At 40.9% G+C, this 18,140-nt stretch overlaps 1 protein-coding gene across 5 annotated transcripts in view; it reads left to right on the top strand.

Annotated features, from left to right (window-relative positions):
- The window catches only part of ADGRF5 (adhesion G protein-coupled receptor F5), a 102,413-nt gene that overhangs the window by 70,197 nt on the left and 14,076 nt on the right, over window positions 1-18,140 (top strand). For 3 of the 5 annotated variants that reach the window (XM_019029718.3, XM_019029719.3, XM_063707647.1), the window contains exons 5-14: window positions 433-609; window positions 1,039-1,145; window positions 2,575-2,633; window positions 3,085-3,227; window positions 4,651-4,872; window positions 6,285-6,488; window positions 12,719-12,889; window positions 15,390-15,509; window positions 15,665-15,874; window positions 17,617-17,829. In XM_019029718.3, the coding sequence (XP_018885263.2) occupies window positions 433-609; window positions 1,039-1,145; window positions 2,575-2,633; window positions 3,085-3,227; window positions 4,651-4,872; window positions 6,285-6,488; window positions 12,719-12,889; window positions 15,390-15,509; window positions 15,665-15,874; window positions 17,617-17,829 (1,626 nt within the window). The remainder of the gene's footprint in view (window positions 1-432; window positions 610-1,038; window positions 1,146-2,574; window positions 2,634-3,084; window positions 3,228-4,650; window positions 4,873-6,284; window positions 6,489-12,718; window positions 12,890-15,389; window positions 15,510-15,664; window positions 15,875-17,616; window positions 17,830-18,140) is intronic. The other 2 variants (XM_063707648.1, XM_004044144.5) reach the window with 1 other exon arrangement.

Below are 18,140 nucleotides of genomic sequence, written 5' to 3'. Positions count from 1 at the left end.
GCCATACCATCACCTCTGCCATATTCTGTTGATTACGTAGACCAATCCTAGTACAATATAAGAAGGTAGTACAAAAGGGTTTGAATACCTAGTGGTAGGGATGGGCAAAGGTCATCTTGGAGGCTAGCTACCTTATACTTATCATCATAGACATCTAGTGGCTATTAGCTATTAGGCATGACTATCTAAAAGATGACTTAGCCATTCACCACTCAACCATCACAGCAGTCATCTTTCAGATTGTCATGGCTAATAGCATGGTGATGCATACATGCAAACATCAATTTTATGCAGTGCTATTGAACTTCTCAGAAAGGTAATATAAAGTCAGATTAGGATTTTCTTCAAGAATGAATACCTGCAGGCTATAAATACAAATATGGTGACCACCTTCTCCACCTTCTCTCTCCTTGCTGTTCTGGTTAATGATAGTCTGCAGACCTGCTGGAAATGAAATCTGGTGCTCCTGCGAGACAGGTTATGGGTGGCCTCGGGAAAGGTGTCTTCACAATCTCATTTGTCAAGAGCGTGACGTCTTCCTCCCGGGGCACCATTGCAGTTGCCTTAAAGAACTGCCTCCCAATGGACCTTTTTGCCTGCTTCAGGAAGGTAAGTAACTGCTCATTAAATGCTCATTGAGTGGCTATTCAACATCAGTTTACGACTGGGCATGGTGGCTCATGCCTGTAATCCCAGCACTTTGATAGTCTGATGTGGATGGATCACCTGTGGTCAGGACTTTGACAGCAGCCTGGCCAACATGGTGAAACCCTGCCTCTACTAAAAATGCAAAAATTAGCTGGATGTGGTGGCACATGCCTGTAGTCCCAGCTACTCGGGAGGGTGAGGCAGGAGCATCACTTGAACCTGGGAAGCAGAGGTTGCAGTGAGCTGAGATCGTGCCGTTGCACTCCAGCCTGGGAGACAGAGGGAGACTCCATCTCAAACAAACAAACAAAAACAGCTTACAAATGTTTCTGGTTTGTATATACTCAGACACTAACATATTTTTAAATATTGCCCTGTGTTTTTCAACAGATGTTACCCTGAACATGAGAGTCAGACTAAATGTAGGCTTTCAAGAAGACCTCATGAACACTTCCTCTGCCCTCTATAGGTCCTACAAGACCGACTTGGAAACAGCGGTAGGTTTTGGCCCCAAGAACCTCTTAACTAACAAACTGTTTGGACTGAACTGAGTCTATTGCATTCACAATGAACAGTGGCTTGGATCTGTCAGAATTTATGGATGTGGATTTATTATTCTTTTACATCTGAGATGGTGAATTAATATGTGCTCAAATCAAATCATGTTTAGGGGACAGTGTGACTCACCTTGACCTATAAGTATAAATTTTTCTCAGGGTGGAACTGGTTCAGTTAAGATTTGGTGGCATCAATTCACTAAAACGTATTCAAAGCCCCAAGAATCTATAGCCTACAAGCATGAGTTGGTGCATTTCTATTCTTCATATATCACATGAATGAAACCCCTAACAACTTTTGGGCAGACCAACCCGTGGCTGAGCACAGAGAGTTTCAAACCACTCTACACCAGAGGTTGCTAGGCATTCATACCTAAGACAGATATAAATTGATTCACATAAAAATAGAGACTATTCCATCAGTGTTAACTGTTTGTCAGCCACTGTCTTAAGTGCTTCACATTGAATTGATTCATCTAAACCTAAACACTTTGCTAGAGTTAACATATTTGGAACAGAGCTCCCCAATGGATGTGGCACAGATTATTACAGGTGGGCTGAGATAATGACTTCCCTTCTCCTGGCAGCCGAGCCCCGCCTTAGGCTGTCAGCACCCTCCTGCTCATCCCAGCATGTAACCCAAATATTGTCATCTCCCATGAGTGCCTTGATGAAGTGACGCTTCAGAAGAGCTCTTGTATGTTTGATTTACATTTCTGGCATGTAATATGTCTGCACAGCAGGAGAACCCTCCTCACACACGCACTACACTAAATTATATGCTTTGAAAGAGAGAGTTACATAGCAACCACCTAGGTACCTGGCACACCAACCAGTCCTGCAGTATGGCAGCCATGAGGGTGCCCCTCACAAACCTCCAACTACAGTTCATGTAATGGAGCAAGGGCTGCAGCTGCTGCTTCTGAAATCCACGACCAACACCGCTGCTCCCTACCAATGAAGGGGCACAACACATCTGTGTCTGGCAGACACTGGGACTCCTTGGAAGGCTTTATTGAACCTTTCCAGGCTCAGGCTAGGATGCTTTTAGCCAACCTTCCTTCCCTCTCTTTCATTTGGGAGTCTGATGGCTCTCTCTGTCTCCCCTGCTCCCTCCCCGTTTTCTTTCCTAGGCATTTCCCTGAGTAAATTTTTTGCACATTTCATCTAGTCTACTTCTCGGAGGACCCAGGCTGACATAGATAGGAATTACTTCTTCAGAAATCTAATGCCCACAGTTAACAAAATAGACAGAAGATAATTTTACCTAGTGTGATTAGGAATATGTGGTTTTTACTCTGCTTCAGATCTTTTGATATACCTATTTCTCGACTTTGATATATGACATTCATCTTGCTTTATTTTTCAGTTCCGGAAGGGTTACGGAATTTTACCAGGCTTCAAGGGCGTGACTGTGACAGGGTTCAAGTAAGAATACTTTAATTTGGCCATTTCTAATTTATGGCTGGGATCCATATGGTAGTGAAGGAGGTAAACCCCCTAGAGAGGCACTGTTCATGTGGAATCCTCAGCAGGAGCAGTTTGGTAGAGGTGAAAAAAGTATCTCACCCCTTACAGATGTACCTGTTTAAAAGAAAGAGAGAAAAAGACTTGTGTTCATTCTATATATGTGCAAAAAATTTTGCAAGCAAAGATAAGGGATAAGTTTGTAGTCCAAATAGTTCAGAAATATAAAAATGAAATAATGCCACGCAATGATGTCTTTCTTCCGGAAGATCCTGCTGGCCAGTCAGATCCATAGATTTGCATGCTGCATCAGGCAGTTTGTGCTATTTTGTTTCCTAAGCAAATAAGCCATAAATATCTAGACTCTTCCAGGTCAGTTATTGTTTTACTGAACTGAGTGCTCTCTGTCCAGGTCTGGAAGTGTGGTCGTGACATATGAAGTCAAGACTACACCACCATCACTTGAGTTAATACATAAAGCCAATGAACAAGTTGTACAGAGCCTCAATCAGACCTACAAAATGGACTACAACTCCTTTCAAGCAGTTACTATCAGTAAGTGAAATTGTTTAGATATGGTCATGTTATTTATGGTTATGCGTAAACCTAGGAAATTACCTTATGCTACAATGTCCTCTGGGAAGCTAGACACTCCAGTTCCTGGCACAGGGGGTTCTGTACCATCTCCTCCTCTTATGCCAGTGCCTCCCAATCTGACTAATGCCACTGTACCTGGGGTGTGTGGAAAAGGGGCACAGGGATTTACAAGGGGGTCACAGAGCCATCTGGGTTTGTGTATTTTCTAAATTAACAGATCCAAAACTAAGTAAAAAAAGTAAAACTAATATCGCAGTGGAGGTTTAAATATTCACAAAATGCACCAATAAGAAATAGAGGGCAAATGTTTTAGAGCAGTAGGCCTCAGAGTGCAGCCCTCTGTCATCCCGGCTGGAGTGCAATAGTATAATCATGGCTCTCTACAGCCTCTACTTTCCTTGCTCAAGCGATCCTCCTGCTTCAGCCTCTAGGGTAGCTGGGGCCACAGGTGCACACCTCCATACTCGGCTAAAAATTTTTTTTTATTATTTTTTGTAGAGATGGGACCTCACTATGTTGCCCAGGCTGGTCTCATACTCCTGGCCCCAAGCAAACCTCCCACCTTAGCCTCCCGAAGTGTTGGGATTACAGGCATGAGCCACCATGCCTGGCTGTGTTTTTATTTTTATTTGTGAAATGATAAGGCAGTGATCTCATGGATTTTTACTGCCAAAACAACAATAAGAGCTACAGTTTCTCCAAGTCACCTCCCAATGTAACTCTGTCTCACTGCTCCTGTTTTCCAGACAGTGGAACTAAGGCTCGGCCAGGCTAAGCAAGTTCCTCAGGGCCACACAGTTATGGGTGGGACAGAACCAGGATTCAAATCCAAACTTACTGTCTATAAAGCTCCCACTCTTAAAGAGGTCCATGAGTGTTAGGAAATTCTTATTTCTCAAGCAGACTTTATTATAATTAATTAATTTGTTTTTACATTTCTAAATCCTTCAAGACTTAGGTCAGAGTTTTCAATAAGCTTGAGATATTGGTTACTGATAAGAAGCAGTTGATATTATTCCAGTCTGTAGCACAGAAACTTGGTATTTAAGTTTGTTTTTTTTAATAAGAAAATGTGCAATTTTCTACCACACTCTTTGAAATATTGAAAATAGCTTTAAAATCTCCATTACTGCCATTAAGGAGCCATAGGGCAAAGACCCCAGTCGGGAAACCCTGTCCCTGGCATGTGGCAGGACATACCTCCTCAGGGCTCAGACACCAGCTGCATGGGAATGGAGTGAGGAGACACGTTGCCTCAGCCAGTTCAGCACCACAGATGCTGTCAAGACCTCCAAGAGCCTTGTGGTGGTTGTGTGTGGTGAGTAGCATCAATGACTTTTATTTGCTTTGGGATCTTATTACCTTTTCTTTGGGTTTCCAGATGAAAGCAATTTCTTTGTCACACCAGAAATCATCTTTGAAGGGGACACAGTCAGTCTGGTGTGTGAAAAGGAAGTTTTGTCCTCCAATGTGTCTTGGCGCTATGAAGAACAGCAGTTGGAAATCCAGAACAGCAGCAGATTCTCGATTTACACCGCACTTTTCAACAACATGACTTCGGTGTCCAAGCTCACCATCCACAACATCACTCCAGGTGATGCAGGTAGGTCTCCATTCAATAACTTGTGTGAGGAATGGAATGAAGAGCTTATAAAGAAGCAAATATGTAATAGTGTTTTACGTAGCTATGTAGATAGTGTTTTTCTCTTCCAAAATAAGTTTCCTGGTTCAACCTTTCAAAACTGAAAATTAATCCGAGATGTATCAGTCCATTTTTACACTGCTGTAAAGAACTACCTGAGATTGGGTAATTTATGAAGAAAAAAGGTTTAATTGACTCACAGTTCTGCATGGTTGGGGAGGCCTCAGGAAACTTACAATCATGGCAGAAGGCAAAGGGGAAGCAAGGCATGTCTTACATGGCAGCAGGAGAGGGAGAGAGGGTCTGGGGAATTGTCAAACATCTGATTTTAAACCATCAGATCTCATGAGAACTCACTCCCTATCATGAGAACAGCATGGGGGAAACTGCCCCCATGAGACAATCACCTACCACCAGGGCCCTGCCTGAACATGTGGGGATTATAATTCGGCATGAGATTTGGGAGGGGACACAGAGCCAAATCATATCACCGTGGTATTAATTGTTAATTAATTTTAAAATTCATTGTTTTCATTATTTGTTTTATTATAGTATATAATATAATTATTTTCATTATTTTGTTTTAGTATATAATATTACTTTATTATTAATATAATTTTCGATTGATTTTTAAAAAAATTTAAAATAGCTTTGTTGAGGAAGGAATTGATATATAATAAACTGTACATATTTTAAAAGTCTTGACACATATGCACCTGTGAAATCATTACTACAATCAAGAGAGTGAACATATCCATCGTTCTCCCTGCCCTCACCAAATTTTCTGGTTCTCCACTATTATCCTTCTCTTCGGCTTTCTCCTGTCCTCTTGCTCCCTCCAAGCAACTACAGAAGCAAGCATAAGGCTGAATTCTTCCCTAAGACTAGTGGTGAACCTGACATATTCTGGAATGTAATAACCGCATTGTAACTCAGATGCCAATGGGGCCATCTTCTTTTCTCTGCATGATGAGGTGGGCTATAGACATATGGGTCCTATCACATAGTTGTTGATTTTGATTTACAACATGGTTAAATACTACGGCAATATTATCCATCTTTTTCTAATTCTCCAAGGCTTTTCGATTTTTCTTTTCTACTTCTTCTATTGTTATACTTTTTTTCTTATTAGAAAAGTCCCTAAAATTTCTACTGTTTCCTTAGAACATCTCTGCACTCCACTTTGTGGCATGAGAAATATCTGCACTTCCTGAATTCCTGAATGGTTTTTTAGGCGTTTTTAGACCAAGTCTCAGATGCTTTTGAAAATGATACTTCATGAAGTACTGTCATGATCCATGAGCTGACGGTACATTCCTCTAAGAAAATACACATGTGTTATAATAATACATGATTTTGTGTATTTTATGCAGGTGAATATGTTTGCAAACTGATATTAGACATTTTTGAATATGAGTGCAAGAAGAAAATAGATGTTATGCCCATCCAAATTTTGGCAAATGAAGAAATGAAGGTGATGTGCGACAACAATCCTGTATCTTTGAACTGCTGCAGTCAGGGTAATGTTAATTGGAGCAAAGTAGAATGGAAGCAGGAAGGAAAAATAAGTATTCCAGGTGAGAATGTTAGATAAGCCCATTTGCAAATAGGTTTTTGCCTCTTGGCCAAGTAGAAATGGGAGATGTGGTGTATGGAAGGGGAAATGTTAGATGGCTGTTATTTTCTGGATTTCAGACTGTGAAAAGGCATTAGGTTTGATGCCAGCTCCAGCTTAGCCACTCTAGAACAAGACCCCAAAAATGTATGCACACAAGTGTCGTGCTTTGGTTGTAGATGAGATCCCAGCAGCAGAAGACCCAAGAAATAAGGATCCTGATGACTTAGGTCGATGGCATTTTGGATCTAAAAAAAGACAAGAAAAGCTTGTGCTCACCTTCCTTTCATCTTCAGCAAAGAGCTAAGGATGAGGTCATTTGTCATTGAGGTCTGACTTGGAGCTTCTCCTTTCTGTGTCTCTTCTCCTGGTGTCTGGTCCTTCTCACTTCTCTGCCTTTGTATCTATGCATACCTCAATATTTTCTATCTCTGTGCCTCCAGCTTTATCCCTCTCTCTCTGCAGACCTGTTTGTCTCTCAGTCATTTAATATGATTTCTGATCCTGTTAGCTTTTGTTTTCAATCTGAAATCTTACCTAAAGTTCCCCACCCTCCAGTTTATATTGATGAATAATAATAATGGTAATAAATTAAAACAGCAATACTGACTCTGTTTTGTATAACAGTTTATGATTAACCCTTTAAAAAAATATGTTATTGCTTTTTAATTGCTCGACCACAGATTTGAAGCATTTTACTTCCAATTTGCAAATAAGGAAATTGAGGTTCAGATTATATGACTTATCCAAGGTTGTCAAATATGAAAAAAAAGAAAGAAGAAAGAAAGAAAGAAGAAAGAAAAGAAAGAAAGAGAAAGAGAAAAAGAAAGAAAGAAAGAAAGAAGGAAAGAAAGAAGGAAAGAAATAAAGAAAGAAGGAAAGAAAGAAAGAAAGAAGGAAGGAAAGAAAGAAGGAAAGAAAGAAAGAAAGAAAGAAAGAAAGAAAGAAAGAAAGAAAGAAAGAAAGAAAGAAAGAAATAAATTAGGACTCACCAAAGGTCTTGTTTCACAAAACCAGTGTCTGTCTTGGCCAAACTATATTATGCATGCCTGGTGGGCCAGCACTGGAATGAGCTAGTCAGGCAGAGTTTGAACAGTGTTTTATCTAGAAACTGCATAGAGCAAGATCCAACTCTTCTCTTAAGAAACAACAGTATAATGCGCTTATCTGTAAAGAAAAAGTCTTTAAAGTAAAATGTGGCTTTACCCATGAAATACATTAGTGTGGTGAACCTTCATTTTACAAAGCCTTAGCTATGGAAATTGATTAAATTATTTTTAAAAAATTATCGGAACAGGGGCGGTGGCTCATGCCTGTAATCCCAGCACTTTCAGAGGCCGAGGCAGGTGGATCATCTGAGGTTGACCATTGGAGATGAGCCTGGCCAACACGGTGAAACCCCATCTCTACTAAAAATACAAAAAATTAGCTAGGTGTGGTGGTGTGCACCTGTAGTCCCAGCTACTTGGGAGGCTGAGGCAGGAGAATCACTTGAACCCGAGAGGCCGAGGTTGCAGTGAGCGGAGATCATGCCACTGCACTACAGCCTGGGTGACAGAGTGAGACTCTGTCTCAAACAGCAGCAACAACAACAAAAACTATCAATTTACAGGCAAATTTTCCTAAGCACATTTAATTTCCAAAGGGCAGTTCACCTGCAAGCATTTGTATTAGACATTAAAGTACTCAGAAGAAAGGCATGTGGTAACAGCTGAAAATGTTGACACATGATACATGGAGTCACTTCCCTGATTTCTAAGGAAGAGGAGGTGTAGGTATCCTGAAGGAACTGCCAGATGGAAGAAAGGCCTTGCACAATTCCTGTGGTACTGGCTTAGAAGCTTTCAACCCCGAAAGGTGAAAAACCTGGCCTTCTGGCAAAGGAATCAGGAAGTCTGTGGCGCAGATGCTTAGAGCGGGATGAATGACTGCAGAACAATGGATTTCCTGCCTCAGGGCTGGCAGCCTGGGGACCTGAGCCGTGGTTTCTCTGATGGATTTAGCCTCTGCCTTGGCACCCTGCCCTTCTTTCTCCTGCCTTTGCTGCTTCCTCTCTGCAGCTCTCTTCTCCAAATTCCACAAGTTCTACTAACAACCATTTTTCCAAGTCTGTAGAACACAATCAAGCAAAAGAATTTACCCAAAGCATTTGGAACTGAATGAATGACCTGCTCTCATAAATGGTTGCATATTCAAAGCTCTCTGGAAAAGGATGAGACGGAAAGGAAATAATCAACAATGGCAGAATTTCTAACTCTAAGAAACTAAAATTCAATGAAGATTTCCTCCCACATGGGAAAAAAGTGAAGGAGTATTCTTTATGGGTATCAACGCGATCACAAAATAGTTATTGTGGCAGATTCAATGTATTCAACTCTGGTTTTTTTGTTTCGTTTTGTTTTTTGTTTGTTTGTTTGTTTTTTGAGATAGAGTCTTGCTTTTGTCACCCAGGCTGGAGTGCAGTGGCGCAATCTCGACTCATTGCAACCTCCGCTCCCGGGGTTCAAGGGATTCTCCTGCCTCAGCCTCCCGAGTAGCTGGGATTATAGGTGCCTGCCACCACACCCTGCTAATTTTTCTATTTTTAGTAGAGATGGGGTTTCACCATGTTGGTCAGGCTGGTCTCGAACCCCTGACCTCCGCTCACCTTGGCCTCCCAAAGTGCTGGGATTACAGGCGTGAGCCACTACACCTGGCCTCAACTCTGTTTTCAATGTTTACATTTATCATCTTGGTTTTTCTCCACTCCCCACAAAAAGTCTTGCAAAGCAGGTACCATCAGCACCATTTTATAGAGGAAGGTCTGGGATGTCATCTAATTTTGAACAACAAAATTGTAATTGCATACCTTCTCTTCTCCAGAAAGCAAAGTACCAACTTATTAGCTGCATTCAGTACCTCCCATGCAGGGCTCCTGGTTGCGCAGTCCCAGGGGTGTTGTAGGAAACACGATGTGAATGATGCCAATTTGGAAGTCCTGCTTGTGTTTTCTGAGTTTACCACCTCTTTGGAGCCTTTTCTCCACTCTTTCTCTGAATCTCAGCCTAACAAAAGTAGTTATTGTTCTCTGAACAAGACCTGCATGCTGCTGCTTCTGTGTTTTTGCTTATAGCAGTGGTTTTCTGAGTTAACAGTAGAATCCATTTTTCAAGCAGAATCTTGCATGGCTGTCTAATGCAAGTCTTCTCAACTCAGCACTATTGACATTTTGGGTCAGATAATTCTTTGCTGGGTGGGACTGTTCTGTGCATTGTAGGATATGTAGCAGCATCCCCAGCCTGTACCTACAAACTATGCCAGTAACATCTCCAGTTACAACAACCAAAAATGTCCCCAAACCTTGCCAAATGTCCTCCAGGGAGGCAAAATTGCCCCTCATTGAGAGCACATCTAATGTGTAAAGCAGACCAAAGTGGAGCTGCTCTGGTTAGAAAAAGGGTGAAGGGATTGGAGCCCACACAGTTTATTATCCTTCCACCCCCCCAACACAGACCCAGTCCCTGAAGCAGCTTGATGGAATGCCAAGTTTTCCAAGGAGTATGGATTTACTCACACACAACCCACATACAACCACGTACCAGAACTACAGCCGCCATTTCTATCTATTAAAATCCTGAATGTCTGTTAAGGCCTAGAGCAAATCTTCCCCTTCTCTGAAATCTTCCCTAATCTCTCAACTAAACATCCCTCCTTTAATCTACATAACATATTGACTTCTCTCTTATGGAACCTACCCACTGCACACTATCATTATTTCTGTACATCTGTTTATACACTCCTTCTTGCATAGATCATTGTCTTGTACATTAGTTTGGTGAGATAGATGGGTCTTTAAGGATCAGTAAGAATCAGCAGGAGGAAGAGGGAATGAGAATATTTCAGGTGTGAACACAGGCATGGAGGTGCAAAGCTACAGGGCATGTTCAAGCCCCAGGAGATGATCTAATTTTTCAGAGAGAGCTATAGAAGAAGATAAAGAGAAGAGAAGCAGATTGGAATCACACTGTGAATAACTGAATATACCAGGCTAAGAGGGATTTTACTGTATTCTGTAGGCAATGGTAAGGTTTTAAAGGTAAAAAGAGGGACATCAGATGGTGAGAGCTGAACTTAGGAAAAATAAGTTTTAAGGTCTTATAGCCAATAGATTGCAGGGGCAAATAACTGAAAATAGAGACTCAGCTACAATCATGTGTAATGGGCAGACAACAGATAATGGGGTCTGAGCAAGTTACCATGGGTAGGAGTGGATAAGACAATAGTGAGATATTTCAGAAGAGTAATCTAAAAGTTTCTTACAACTGAGTAGGGGTAAAAGGTGAGTGCATGCAAGTAATTTAAGATTTTTTGTTTGGGGAAATGCCAACCGCAAAGAAAGGACACATTGGAAGATGTACAGGTTTTATCTGGGGAGAAAAAAGATGAGTTCTTAAATGGACCAATTGACTTGAAGGTACCGAAGATGTCAGAGCAACACTTGGGAATCTGCTTCTAAAGTTTCCAACAAGAGTGTTGCTCTTAGAAATAGAGTGGGAGTCATCCAAATTTGGGCTATACTAGAAGCCATAGGTATAGATGAGATTGCCTGCAGAGAGAGTAGAGAAAAAGATGAGGAAAGGGGCAATCTTTGAGAAGGGGATGAAGAAAAAGAGCCTGAGAGGGAGACCCAGAAGGAGGGATGAGGAGAAAAGAGGGGCGGGAGACATCTAGGACTCAAGCATGCCAAATCAGGGAGAAGGTGGTCAGGAGAATGGGATGCTGCAGTCAAAGTAGCATGAGGGGAGGCCGCTGGATACGGGAAAGGGGAGGTCACTGTTGGCCTTAAAGGAACACTTTCGGTAGAGGAGAGGGTGAAGAAGGCCAATTGCAAAGACTTGATGAGAAACGGGAGTGAAAAATTGGAGGTGGCAAACACAGAAGCATGGTGGTATGAAGAGAGGAAGAAATGCAGTGGTGGCTAGGGAGCATTCAGACTGGGGAAAGACCATTTCAGGAGGGGAGACTTGAGTGTATCTGGGGGTTGAAGGGGAGGAAATCTGGGAGGAAAGATTAAAGACACAGGGTGAGGAAGGGCAAAGGATGAAGGGATGTCCTGGAAGAATTAGAAGAAGTGGATTTTCAAAAGATAAGTGGCGGGGTGAGCCTTACAGATGGGCACAGACACTCATGTCTGTGAGCTAGGAGGTAATTTAGTCAAGATAGATAAAGAGGGAAATCAGTTTGGTGTTTCAAACAACCTTTCTGGGGTCTAGGGAGAAAAGCTAGTTACATGTTGATTGAAATATGTCAAATATCATTGATCAGCCACGGCTGAAAAAGACACATTTACGTTGGAACTAGTCAAAAGGCTTATTCTTTTTCCTTCATTTTCGGAAGATTGATAGTGTTTGAAGATTGCCTTAGGAGTGCACGGCAGCAGGCAAGGTGGAAGGAGGGAGAGTAAAGGGACTAGAGTAGGAAAAATCAGCCACAGGGTGTTGTAGAACCCGAGGCAAGAGGAAAGATGGCATGGAGGGCATGGTATTTCTGGGAAAGGAAAGAAAGGTATGGAAAGGGAGCTATTTTGAAGGGGAAGCTGCTGGTAACTGAGAATGCATGAAGTTGAAGTTTTCACTAAAACATAGAGATTTAAACAGGGAACATGCTGTGAAAAATGCTCAAATAAGATGAATATCAGGTGCCCCAGTATTGCTTCTTCCGCTTTTTAATAATCATAATAATCTAAATAATCTGACATCTGTTCTTCCAGTTAAATCATACCCAAACAGCTTGCTTCTCTTTTTTTATTGTTCAGATTCAAAAAACCATCGCTCATGGTCTTTGTTGGGGCAGGCCCCAGTCACATACTTTTCTAAGAGTTTATGTATATTATCTCATTTAACATTACGGTGGTCCTGGGAAGTAACTGCAATTATTAATCCTCATTTTACATCTGGAGAACTGAAGCACAAGGTGGTTAAGTGACTGTCTCAACAATATCTTGCTAGTAAGTGATGGAGTGTGGGATCCAAAGCCAGGCAACCTGGATACAGAGTCTGCAGACCTAATCACCATAAACCCCTCCTCTCCATTCAGAGAAGAAATCTATTTAAATAGTAACTCCTTTTATGAAAAAAAAAATGATTTGACCTCTTTGCTGCTAAATAAAAGAGTTAGCCAGCTGGGATGGCAACAATTTGCTTCTCATTATAGGAACCCCTGAGACAGACATAGATTCTAGCTGCAGCAGATACACCCTCAAGGCTGATGGAACCCAGTGCCCAAGCGGGTCGTCTGGAACAACAGTCATCTACACTTGTGAGTTCATCAGTGCCTACGGAGCCAGAGGCAGTGCAAACATAAAAGTGACATTCATCTCTGTGGGTAAGGACTCTCCCTAGAATTTTTAGCCATAAATAGGTTCCACCTTAAATAAGTGCTGCCAGTGATCTATGAGCTATGGAAATATCTATGAGCAAAATAATGGACAGAGAGGGAGTGTGGTTAGGGCAAATCACACAATGGGAGATAGAAAAGGATTTCTCTCTCTGCCATTTAAATTCAGAGGGAGTCTTTTAACAATTGGGGATGGTTGTGGTAGGACACAGTGGGCACAGTGGTAGGACACTGTGGTAGGGCACAGTGGAAGGAACCCCGGGGCATTCTCTGAGTAACGCAGGAGGTGGAGTGGGAAGCAGGGTTTCCCACTCAGGTTATCCCTATTATCATTGAATGTGTAATGAGGATAATGTCCCTAATTTTCCCCTTTTCCCTCATTACTTCATTCTCCCATTCTTGAATTCCAACAGCCTGGCTCACTCCCCTACTACTCCTCAACACCCTTCCTCATTCCTCCTCTCCCATTTCACCTGTTCCAGAGACAACGCTGCAGAAAGCCTTAATAATCTGATTCTTTCTGCTTATTTTATGGTTGGAACGAGTGATTTGTTAGTCTCTCAATTAATTGTTTAGTTAGGCTTCTTAAAATTGTCATTTCTCCCTATATCATAAAGCATTATAATTTCACCCCACGTGTAAAAAGAGGACATTCAAACTTGTTTTTCCACCTGTCTTACAAAAATGAACAATTTAGATTAATCATTAGACCCTTTTTTGAACAAGTTTAGAGAAACGACTGATATAAGCAACACTTGTTAACTGTTGTTCATGTTTTCTGCTATTGTGACGTAGCATTTTTACAAAGATCAAGATTATGTTTATGTGGGCGTAATCTATATATCTAGTATATATCTATAATATATAATATATAGCTATACGATAATCATATATCTACAGGTAGAACAGTTTTGCATTCCTAGTTTTAACACAAAGAGTTGTGTTATGTTCAAATAATCAAAACTGTTCTCACTACAGAAAACTGCAAATTGCTCAAAATACTCATGAGCTCTTCTAGCGAAATAATGCTTTCAGGTAAAACTAATCATTCTCCAAATTACTTAACATAACTTTACCTCTATCCACAAAACTGGGACCTGTCTTAGGGACCTGTTAAGCCTTTGCTGAAAATCACTAGTCTGGTAGTTTGGAATCTCATCAGACAATCAAGAGGACCAAATTCATGGTTCCATGAGCCTTTTTCTTTTTACTCACAGAAATAGCTAAGCCTTAGAGAGCCATCTCAAGATGCCCATGGATGGGGAGGGCAATGCAGGGATATATTACACCTTCTTTGAGTGGCTTTGGGCTGTCTGAACATTTGAATCCCAGCTTCTAAATGATAACTGTAAAAAGCCCTGATGTCATTGGATTATGATTAAGAATAAGATTTTTAGGCCAGGCGTGATGGCTTATGCCTGTAATCCCAGCACTTTAGGAGGCCAAGGTGAGCAGATGGCTTAAGCCTAGGAGTTTGAGACTAGCCCCAGCAACATGGCAAAGCCCTGTCTCTACCAATAAAAAATAAAAATAAAATTAGCCAGGCATGGGGCTGTGTGCCTGTAGTCCCAGCTTCTTGGGAGGCTGAAGCAGGAGGATCAATTAAGCCCAGAAGATTGAGGCTGCAGTGAGCCGTGATTGTGCCAGCCTGGGTGACAGAATGAGACCCTGTCTCTAAAAAGAAAAAAATAATATTATTATTAATAATAAGATTTCACACTGACTGGGTAAGTAGGCCAGCATCAGTGGGCTCACAAAATGAAGCTGTTCACTTATAGAAGACTGAAGTGAATGGTGTTTTGAAATATCAACCATGTAAAGATACACTCAAAGAGAAGTGCACAGTTAGACAAAAATAGTGGGAGGCTCATATAAGCTTTTATATTTATATTTTATATTTGTAATAGTCTTATTAATATTTTTGATTAGTAATTTTTCATGAACCTGTGAGAAGCTTCTTAGAGGAGTATATACATAGTGAAACTAATTACATATAAATACTTATATTACTGTAGTTATATAGTTATAATTAAGGTACCTGTACATCCCAGTTTACCTGACAGTGCAGGTGTAATTATTAGGTTAGTGCAAAAGTAATTGTGCTTTTAGCCATTACTTTTAAACCAACTTATATTTGGGCAATACAGTCTATGATTCTTGTACTTAAAATGTAGTTCCAGAATTCACTCTTTCACTTATTAAGCATTGACTGTGTACTAGACCCAGTGCTGAGTACTGGGGATGCAAAGACACAGAGGCTACAGGTCTGCCCTTGAGGGCTCACATTTTTTGGAGGGGAGATATTAAAAGAGAGAAAATAATACACAATGTGGTATTATTAAAAAGTATTTTAAAAGAGTAGAGATTGAGATTGTTAGAGGAACCCGGCCATTTGTTCTCCCTTGAGGTGTTACAGAGGAGGTTGGAGGGGAGCGTGGGATAAGGCGACACCCCTAAGTTTGCAACCTTTTACCCTGCTGATCATCAGGAGATAATTCCAGCCACAAAAGTGAAGTGCACGAGGTCCTAAGGCATGTGATGGAAATGAGTACAGTGCAGAGCACCACCAGGAACAGCCTAGAAACGAGTAAAGCCCGGGAGCAGCAAGGTACCAATTCTACCTTGACATGAGTAGAGTCAGGATGGTTCATTTTTTTTTCTGTCCCTCTCTGAAGTTTCACTCATATGTTAATGTCCCCAGAGATAGTACACATTGAACTTGTTGTCAGTTTTCTTTTGTCTGTTTTGTTTGCCTTTTTTCAGCCAATCTAACAATAACCCCAGACCCAATTTCTGTTTCTGAGGGACAAAACTTTTCTATAAAATGCATCAGTGATGTGAGTAACTATGATGAGGTTTATTGGAACACTTCTGCTGGAATTAAAATATACCAAAGATTTTATACCACGAGGAGGTATCCTGATGGAGCAGAATCAGTACTGACAGTCAAGACCTCAACCAGGGAGTGGAATGGTGAGTGAAAGGCCGGACACCATATTGTGCTGCCTGGGCTCTTGGAAACATGCAATAATAGTTACCATCTATGTAGGGTCTTCTTTGAGACATGCCTATGCCAACCACTTTAAATTCAATATGTCTTCACACTTAACACAACATTCCTTTGAGGGAAGATGCCATTATTTCCGTATTTACAGATAAAGTAAATATGCTCAAACAACTTAAGTTGTAGAGCCAGGAATGGAACTAGTGTCTCTAATTCCAGACCCTGTGCCCTTGCCATTAAGTTATGAGGATTGTTTTTAAAAGTACTTTCACTAGAGACTTGGGAGTGTTTGACCCAACTGTGCTTTAGAACAGCTAGGTAAAGATTTTATAAGCTTGGTTCCAAAAAAAGGAACACATTTTAATTTCTTGTTTACCTCTATCCATTGTTTGTTTTGTGAGGAAATGCAAATCTTTGAAAGCAAAGAGAAATTGGTAGATAGAACTGCTACAATAATAGCTCATATTTATTGAGCCCTTAACTATGTGATAGGCACTATGCAAAGTATTTAAATGTATTAATTCATGTGAAACAATAAACCTAGAGGATACTGTTATTATTAGCCCCATTTTACAGATGAGGAAACTGAGACTCAGTAAAGTTAAGTAAATTACCCAAGGTTATACATCTGGCAAGTGGCAGAGCCAGGATGCAAACTCAGATTGACTGGCTCCAGTGGTCAACTCTTAGCCACTCCCCTCTAAAGCCTTTCATTAACTATGAGATTAATCAGTCTAGATTCCGTGAGTCCCATGTCTTCTTTTTATTTTCATATAAGGCCTAGGCAACATTGTAGAAACAGCTAGTTATTGTTTGGGCTGGACTTGGTAGTATACAGTCAGGAAATGGAAGTATTTTTCTTCCAGGCTGACCTCAATCCTGCTCTGTCTAATTACTCTTTCCTACTAAAAGCCAATAACCTAGGAAGAATTTTAGCTTTTGCAGTCACATTAATCTATTAAACAGTCCCATAATCAGTTATTGAAAAGTCATATTCTCATCTAAATCTACTACACTGTCATTTTATATTCAATTTAAATTCCCTCTTCCCCCCAGCAGGAATTAAAAGGAGTTTCCTTTCTTTCCTCGTTCGCCCTCTGGTTAGCTGCTGCTTCTGACTTTTCCAGAGCTGGGGCAAAGGGAAGCAATGTAAAGAAAATTGAAGGGTCTTACTTAACTGTAGGTGCTGTTGTAATCTTGCTGTATGTCTCCATGGCAGCTGCCCAAATGATGACTTGTCCTCTGGGGCCATGATGAGCAAGGGCCCGCTCACTTAGAGATGGGAGATGGGGGCGTCATAACACCACAGTGTTCCATCAGGTTAACAATTATTGTCAAAAAAACTCCCCACCTCTGCGCACGCCAAAACTCCCATTTATTCGTTGGGTTGGTAGAAAAGCCTTAGAGTAGAAATTGAAAACCTGGTTTGAAATCCAATTTTGCCACTAACAGGCTGTTTGGCCTTGAATAAGCCACTTAATTTTATTTGAAAGTAAGTGCATATTTACGTGGTCATTGGTTAGTCCTTCGAGTGCATGGAGAACCCAGGAGAGGAATCAATCAAGCATTTTTTCCTCCAGTGTCCAGGAAGTTGTGGTATTCCTTTACTAAAGCTTGAGAGGGAAAATTAAGCCTCTTCTTAACCTTCCCAGCAGATGCTTTTGAAGGGCGATTATTTCACTCCATCTCATTTTTGCTGTCTTCTACTCAGGAACCTATCACTGCATATTTAGATATAAGAATTCATACAGTATTGCAACCAAAGACGTCATTGTTCACCCGCTGCCTCTAAAGCTGAACATCATGGTTGATCCTTTGGAAGCTACTGTTTCATGCAGTGGTTACCATCACATCAAGTGCTGCATAGAGGAGGATGGAGACTACAAAGTTACTTTCCGTGTGGGTTCCTCATCCCTTCTTGCTGGTAAGATGCTGATTGCTGAATTGTTAGGATATATTATTTTACATATGTGGAGTCTAAAAATTTAGTCTTAAAATAGGGATCAAGAGACATAGGACTGTATCAGAGATAGAATTAACAGAGTAGAATCCCATGAGTCTTTGTTACCTTCTATTTTGCTATGTGGCTAGTGGTTCATTGGTTTGTGGTACAATCTTGGGAGTTTGCAATGGTGGAGCCTTTTTTTTAATTGGGAGAAGTTGAAGAAAGTATTGAGATACCTTCTAAGGAATATGGCAGACTAGATATTCTGACAATCTTTTCCTCCATGCTAT

Source organism: Gorilla gorilla, chromosome 5 (assembly GCF_029281585.2).
Source record: "Gorilla gorilla gorilla isolate KB3781 chromosome 5, NHGRI_mGorGor1-v2.1_pri, whole genome shotgun sequence".
In the NCBI taxonomy this organism is placed as follows: Eukaryota; Metazoa; Chordata; class Mammalia; order Primates; family Hominidae; genus Gorilla; species Gorilla gorilla.
This window is presented reverse-complemented; position numbering and strand designations above follow the sequence as displayed.